Raw genomic sequence first — 8,525 nt, 5'->3', positions numbered from 1 at the left:
TTACTTATAACTAAGAAGAAAATGGTGTAGGAAGATGGCGATCTCTAACTTTGCAAGGTCGTTCCCTGGACAATGTCTCGTTCCTGCTCCAAATGGAAGAAAAGTTCCTGCTTTTGGTACAAGATCCTGACCACCAACATGTTCAAGTTAGTGAAATTTGAAAAAATCATAAGGCCATATTGGTAAAAAGTCAGAAGCGACTTACATCCCATCTTGAAGGATTAAATTCTTTGGGTTGGGGATAAATTTCAGGATTATGGTGTATACTCCTATACCAAAGCAACACTTTCCATCCTTTAGGAATGATGTATCCTATAAACCATAATTAAGAGTTTAGTGAAACTAATTAAAGCTAATAGCAAATCTATGTAATTTAAATATCTAACTAGCACGGTGAATACAGGTCGGTCAACCTTTGATATCAATGTCTTTTGTGGCTTCACGAAATGTCGTGGTTGAAAACGTTACTAAACGCAGTGTTTCATCAATCACCTGTGAAAGATACTTCATCTGCCTAAACTCTTCTAGGGTCAAACCCTTCTGTCCTGGTGGCATATTTTTTACTATCCTTTCTTGTTCTTCCTATTAACCATAAGCATTATTAGTCTAATATTACAAAATGTGCAACAAGCATATAAATAAAAATGAGTTCCTAAATCATAATTAGTGATAAGTCTACTAATTTTGATACTCTGTATAGTTATTACCTTGGCGATTTGGAAATACTCAGGGTGTCCTTGAAGAAGGATAGTTGCCCACATAGTGAGGTGTGCTGAAGATTCATGACCCGCGTTCAAATACATGATTAATGTATCAATGATATCTTCATCATCTAGTCGTTTTCCATTCTCATCTTCTGTGTCCACGAGAGCGTCAAGCATGTCCTTCGTGGACATCCCTTGAGTTGCCTCTCGTTTATTTCTACGTTCTCTAACAATCGGTTGTAAAATTGCCACCAGTTTCTTTCGTGCCTATAAATTTGTAACCATCAATGTTAAAATTGTTAAAAAAACAAAACATGATACAATATATATAGCTGTAAGAAAACCAACTTTAAGTGCTTCATAGTACACAAAACCGGGTATATTGATTGCCATTGATCTAACACCATAATTAAGTGTTTTATACTCTTTCTCCAACCCATCCATTAGGTGTTCGCTCTCCGAGCTTATGAAAATGTCCATGATGACTTCAAAAGTTAGCTTTCGAAGAACAGTAAGTAACTCAATTCGTCCCATTTTTGACCATTTTTCCAATGACAAAACAACATTAGTTTCAATGTGCTTCATGTATATAGACAAAGATTCATGACCGTTAATTGGGGATGCAGTCAACTTTCGAAGCCTTTTGTGATCTTTGTTGGAAAGTCTGCTGAAAGATTTTCTTCCCATGAGTTCGTTTGTTGAAGTGGGCCATCCTGGCTTGAACGCGTCCTCATCACATAGTACTCTCCGGCACTCTTCAGGAGTCGTGATGATGATGCTAGGATTGCCAAACATAAATGATTTGTAGATTCCTTTCGGCCCGAAACTATGTTTGATTTCATTAAAAAAACACATAAATGATCATTACATAAATGATCATTGCATAAAAAATAATTTGTAAATACAGTACATTAAAGAAATCAAACATAATCAAAAGAACTAAATTCAAAAAGACATAACAATTTAATAAGGCTTAGATTGGTTGATTAGTTTTAAGAGCGAAATATTCAAAACTTGAAATAACAATAACAAAAAATGCCTAATAACGAATGTATAAGTTACATAATCTCTTATGATTATCAAGATTTGAATCTTATGGGGGTAGCAATAGCAAAGGTTTGGAAACGGTCACGAAATATTTCAATTAATTTGAGTACATTTTAGTCAATAAAGGACTCTCTTGTTCCACTAAAGTAAAAATTTCATTCCTTTACTTAAATACGGAACTTGAGGGAAAGAATTTTGCCAACTTTGAAAGCCTTGTAACTTAACTGTCCTTTAGACAATTAATGGGACTAAAATGCTTAAATATATCGTTGATAGATCATTTTGTTTTTTTTTTCCCTTCATTCTGGTTCATGCTCTCAATTATACACACAAAAATTCTAAACCTCTAGATCGTATGATTGAGAGCGTGAACCAGAATGAAGAAGAAGCCAGAACGATTATCACAGATATATTTAAGCGTTTCAGGCTCATAAACTGTCCAAACGACCGTTAATGTACAAGATTTTCAAAGTTGGCAAAACTAGTTCCTCAAGTTCCAAAAATTGAATTTTTGAGATTTTGTACCCCATGTGCTCTGCCCCCTTGGACCCCGCTACCAGAGGCGCTACCTCCGATCCCCGTCCCTTAAAGGACTCATGATGATAAATTCAAATAAAAGTGTACTTCGACACTTCGTCAATCAACATGCTCTTTTAGACAATGTTAAGAAGTTTAAATTTGCATGAATGAAAATGTTAAAGAAATTAAGATCCATGAACTACTTAAACTACTTACCGTTGAACAAGAGAAAAAATGAAAGAATCCGGATCGTTGGACTTGAAAGCTCGAAGGAAAGACCACATATTTCCGACAAAAGGCCAACCAAAATCACCTGGTGGCAAACACTCCCTCTTCTTCCCCAAATTTCTCTCATAAATCCAAATATTCACACTTTTCAACCCCCATTTCATTATCAACATTATTCCCAACATTATTCCCACATAATAACTTATTCCATCAACTCCCATTTTCAAATCCATCTATCTAGCTATAATTAAAAAAATAATTAATCAAAACTCAGCTCACTTAATTAATTTTCTTCCTACTCGATACATACCCGGCCTTCTGATAGCTAGATTATGAATGAATTGAATACAACATATATAGCTAGGGAAATTGTACTTAACAGGTTTTTTATATTCTTAAAATAATAATCGTGACCTCAGTTAAATTTCTTTTTAATTTTTTTTTTTTTATTGGTCTTATAAACCTGCATGTGATGATGCATCGAGTAATTGTTTTCTAATGTCGGTCGGCAAGACTTTATAGTCTGATGATGGAATATACATAGTTTAAGGATTGTCAGACAATGCATCTACGTCTTAGATAAGTTTCACTAACCTGTTATGTGGGCCCTGAATAAATTTATTCTAAAGTGTTGAGTTTGAGCCATGGTAGGTTCTTCTTGATGGTATTTTTTCAATAAGGAGATGATATGGTGAGAAAGACTATTTAAGATCTGCTTAGTGCGGAACCCTTTCGTTGTGCGATTAACACACATCATATATACGCGTATGAGGTAAAATTCATTTATAAAAAAAATAAGTTTCTTAAATATAGTTTAATATTTGTTAACTAAGGACGTACGAGGTAAAATCGTTTAAGAATTGGTAGATTAAAAATTGTACTTTACATTATTTAAAGGGATATGATATACTTTTTTAAAATTTTGTAAATATTAATCTTGTTTTCTTCTTATCATCATAATACAAAAATATTGTCCAACTTAAGCACCTTATGTATACAATAATTAGTAATTAATTACCTTAGTGATTGAAAGGATATCTCATGTCTTTTGTTTAAATTTTGGTGTGGATATAAAAAGTCTCTCATATATTTGACTTGAATATTTTTAGGTTCAAATTTAAAGGACAAGATTTACCTTTATTAATCGTGGTGTATTAGGGCAAATTAATAGGGAATTTTCCCCAAATAGGGTATTATATTTCAAGGGAGCTCTCTAGCACAGACCCGGTTAAAATAACGTATACTAAATCTCTCGTTATCGAATCATAACACGAATTTCAAGCGAGATTCGTCATTTAAAAAAAACAAATGAAATGATTTTGGGACGTGGCTTTTTGTTGTGTTAAAAGCCCACAAATACGTGGCCTTATATAAGGAATCAAATGGCATGGTTCGTGAGTCATGACTAAAATGTAAAATAATCACACCCACTTACGATTTCACCTACAGCTTTTTTTTTCTTCTCTTTTTTTTTCTTAATAAAAGGTGAATTTTGCTGAAAACTTCGTGTCATGATTTGACAGCGGGTGATCTAGCATATGTTGTCTTAAATGGGTCCGCGCTAAAGAGCTCCCTCGAAGAATACCCGATGGGGGAAAACCCCCTACTAATTCGTCCAAAGGCACAACGATTAATAGGGGTAAACCCTGCCCTCAGACTTGAACCTGGGTATATCTAAGTCAAGCCCTTATAAAAGGACTTAATTTCTATGTCTTTAAGATTTGAACTCAATACCTCATACAAAAAGATGATGTTACAACATTAAGCTATAGCTCAAAGACACCTACAGCTTCTAATCTCTTTCAACTTTCATATTTTCATCTTCATTTCTTTTTCCGAGGAAAGTACTTAGAAGTAATTCACTTAAGCTAATGCCTAATAATAATAATATATAAAAGATTCCCAAATTCATCTAAGCTAATTATAATAAAAGTACATGAAAGATTGCCGAATTCAAAAGAGACAAATTTGAAAAGGGGGATCAAATAGCTTTGAGAATTAATGAGTGCGTTTGGATGTGGAAAATATTTTTCAGTCTTTTATTTTAAATTTCTAAAAAAATGAAAAAAGTTTTCTATCTTCAGAAACAAATGAAAATTTTAAAAACGCATTCAAAACTAGAAAATGAAAACAATTTAAGATTTTCAAAATCTAAAAAATGGAAAATGGGAAGACATTTTTAGACTAGTGGAAAATGGTATTTTCTGTTTTTATGGAAGACATTTTTAAAAAAATATGATTTGAACATGTATTCTGTTTTCCATGATTTCTAAAAAGACAAATATGAAAATAAAAGAGTGTTTTCTTAAACTAAACTAATCATAGACTCTAGTACTAATCCTTTTAATGATTTGAAAACTTTGGTCAAAGTGAGTACTTCATATTTGTTATGAGCCCTGGCGTTTGTACTTTGTAGGCCCAGGAAAGGTGGACCTTTTTGCTCAGTGAGGCTAAAATGTATGTTGGCGATAATTAGTATTAAAAGGCTGCTTATATATATGAGAATTATATAATATGATGATGATGTAACTTAAATTCTTATAGGTTCTTATAGGAGAACCAAGTGCAAGTTGAGGATAAGGCATCCCTTGAAGTTTGACTAGTTAATAAAAAAGATACTTTTGAGGTAGTTTGTGGTATTTGAAAAATGACTTGATGGTTTTGATACCATTGCCCGTTTTATGGTCCAAAGTGCCCTTTTGGTTGAAATTGATATATCGGGTCTCTTAGTTGTAAGTATGGTTACTTTCCAGTGTTTACAGTCAGTTGTAATTTGTAAATATGTATAAATGTGCAAGTGTATGTTGGTTTCAAAAAGATGCTATAAGACTTACTTTATCCATTCGAGTCATTGACTCATATAGTGCATGGTTTTGTTAACAGAATAAGCAGTGGCTATGTTTTATTTATCCGACAGATTTATATGTTTAATTTTGCACATTTTGGTAATTTAGTAATGAGTTTGTGTCAAAAATTGACTTAGGGCTAGTTTGTTTTTTTAACCATTAAGTGACTGAATGAATAAATAATGTCTGTATGGATTAAATCAATATAGTTGTTTTATGTTTATAAGTCATAAAAATAAACACTTTTAATGACTTAATGGATTAAGTTTTTTAATTAAGTCATGAATTTTTCTATTAAAACATTAACAAACACCACCTTAAAGTTTATCTGCTTCAACGGGTGCAAAGTCCGCACGGTTTTACTTAAGTCCGTGCCTAGTCAAATCTGTTGTCAACTTTGAGTCAAGTCCGTGTGCTTTTTCAAAAAAGTAAGTTCTAATTATTTTCTTTTGTGTGCTACAAAAAAAACCTAAATTGAAAGCCAAAAATCGACCGACCGAAACGTATAGTCAACGGATTGTTAATGCCGAAACACCAACGTATTATCACCTAACTCTTTTTTTTTTTTCTTTTTTCCTTTCAATAAATGTTATATTTACAAACAACTATTTAATAATAAAATTTACAAATTAAACTTATGTATCATCAATAAAAATCAATTTTCTTTTTGTTTACCTTTTTTATTCTCTTCTTGTTTTGTTTGGTTCATAAGAATTTGTAATTTTTGTTAATAAACGTTAATTTGTTTGAAAGTCTAACATTTTTTTTAATAGACCAAACCGTTAGAGACGATCTTTAATTGAAATAATACAATATATGACTTTTTCCTCATAAGCTTTTTCAGTGAAAACATAATTTCACTTTCTAATTAAAAAGTCCCACATTTCGAACGACTCTTTAATTTCTTTTCAAAGTATATATATTCTTGTTTTTGGAAAATTTCATATATATCACATTTTAAAGACATAATTACATATATGCCTTAGGTGTAAGTTTTTAATGCATAAATATAATGCTTTTAAAGCATGCTTTGGACATATATGTAATTATGTCTTTAAAATAGGACATATCTGAAAATCTCCCTTTTTTTTAAAAGCGAGTTACTTGTTAATAGTTAGCAGTTAACATTCGAGACACCATAGTGACATTCAATTGGGCAAACGCATGCCTGAGATGAAACTCAGGACTCTCAACCCCCCCCCCCCCCTAATAATCCACTTATACAAATGTAGGAAGTGAAATTTGAACCCTCATGGATTTCCCCAAGGTCAAAGACTTTACCAATGAGTCACCAACTCATTAACTCTTTTCAAGTACTTTTATAAAATAATAATGAAAAAAGACCGCCCTTTTTTGTTTGTTAAATAATGTAATACCAAAAACATCTATATGCATTTTCAATTTCTGAAGAAGCTATTGATAAATTCATAAAAATCATTTTCATTATTGTCTCGCAAAAATAGAAGTACAAAATTACGGAAACTCGTCTGTATAAGCACATCAATTTCCAAGTATTTCAGTATTCTTCTAGAACTTTATGTGACTTCGAGAATGGATTTAAGAAGTCGTCGTCAATAGTAAATCGTATTATAAAGGTCGTATGATAAGATGGTATATTAAAATTTGGAAAGTCAAAGCTAATAGAAAGTGCACCCACTTTACCGAAAGTATATACTACATCAGAATCGAACATTTTGTTGGATATTTAATCTAAGTCCCCCGACAACAATATATCAATCAAGTGTTAAAGTCTATATGTCTATTTCATATATTAATTTAAACAATACAAATTACTAACACTATAATATCAAGCTAGTTGGTAGAGATTTCTGTCTATACATATCAAAAATCAATATATGCAACAAGTTCAGTTCCTTGATTTGGGCGATTTATAAACATAAAAAAGTTTGTAAATAATGAAGACTTTCACCTATCGCTTCACTAATATTAAATCAACATCCATAAAAATTGTAATTAATCTTTTTTTTTCCTTTTTTTATTTAAATTAGAAAACGGCTTATGCCATGTCAGCATATATCCAGTTTTAGCTTAAGTTATACAGACAAAATGTGTTTTTTTTTAAAACCGTAATCTGAGCATATTTTCCCAAAGTATTTTTCCGTTCATTTTAGTTTGTTTCTTTTATGTATTCGTTAGATCTTAAGGCTTTATCATGGGATATATGGATTGATGTACTTTTCGGGTTTTATGAGCATTTAGACTTTGAAAAGGTTGTGTGTGGACTTGAGAATGGGAGGAATACTAGTTGTGTTATGAAAATGCCAAATTAAGTGAAATACTAAAAATTTAATCAATTAAAGATTTATTAAACAAAAAAAGTCATGTTTATATTCGTTAGAAAGCCATTTAAAAGTTACAAACATTTATGTCGATAAAATAAATCTACGAGTTACGGGTCTTTTATAAATGTCGAGTCAAATGAGATGTCGGAAGGTCAATGAGTGGTCAAACTCGGTCAAAGCTAGGAGGGACATCAAAACCCTGATTCTTCCCCCTTTTTCCTTCCCATTTAGGGATGGCAAAAAAAAAACCGACCCGACGAGAATACCCGACATCAATACCTCTATATATATATACTTATTAGTGATTAGTTTTGAATTTATATTTCACCTTTGTAATTACAATGTTTCACACTTATATCAACTAATTTGTATTTACATTCCACACTTGTATATCCATTTCTCAAAACATTAAAAGTATGTAAAATCATTTCTCAAATTAAACAAGATTTTGGTAATTATTATTGAAAAATAACTATTTTTATCGGGTCGGGTTTCGGGTTTTGGGGTATTATTTTACCCTCGACGGGGTCCCCGATAAGGTACCTGATGGATATCGGGTCGGGTTCAGGTCGCATATTCCTTATCGGGTTCGGGTTTGACACTATCCGCCCCGAACCCGACCCATTGCCATTCCTATTCCCATTTCTCACAAACCCTCTCTCTCTTCTCTCTTTCTTTGGCTGCCGCCCCTCCCCTTTCTTCCCTCTCAAAACCAAATTTCCTTTAAGAATCATCATCTATATTTCAAGTTTTGGTAAGATAATTCATGGGTTTCTATCCTAAATCGTTTTCATGTGATTTCATGCTTATATATATATACCTATATAAACATATACACCCGAAAATCAAAAAATCCGAATCAATAAGTGATTTACTAG

General features: G+C 32.0%; 1 protein-coding gene across 1 annotated transcript; it reads right to left on the bottom strand.

The window, feature by feature from the left end:
- On the bottom strand, positions 1-2,719 carry LOC122598468 (ent-kaurenoic acid oxidase 1-like). Its single transcript, XM_043771062.1, has 6 exons — positions 2,487-2,719; positions 1,053-1,530; positions 708-971; positions 414-582; positions 206-312; positions 1-126 (listed from the first exon to the last, which is right to left on the bottom strand). Exons 1-6 carry the CDS (start codon positions 2,717-2,719, stop codon positions 1-3), a joined length of 1,377 nt encoding a protein of 458 aa, XP_043626997.1.
- Between the last annotated feature and the right edge of the window lie 5,806 nt (positions 2,720-8,525).

This window comes from Erigeron canadensis, chromosome 4 (genome assembly GCF_010389155.1).
Source record: "Erigeron canadensis isolate Cc75 chromosome 4, C_canadensis_v1, whole genome shotgun sequence".
Classification (NCBI taxonomy): domain Eukaryota; kingdom Viridiplantae; phylum Streptophyta; class Magnoliopsida; order Asterales; family Asteraceae; genus Erigeron; species Erigeron canadensis.
This window is presented reverse-complemented; position numbering and strand designations above follow the sequence as displayed.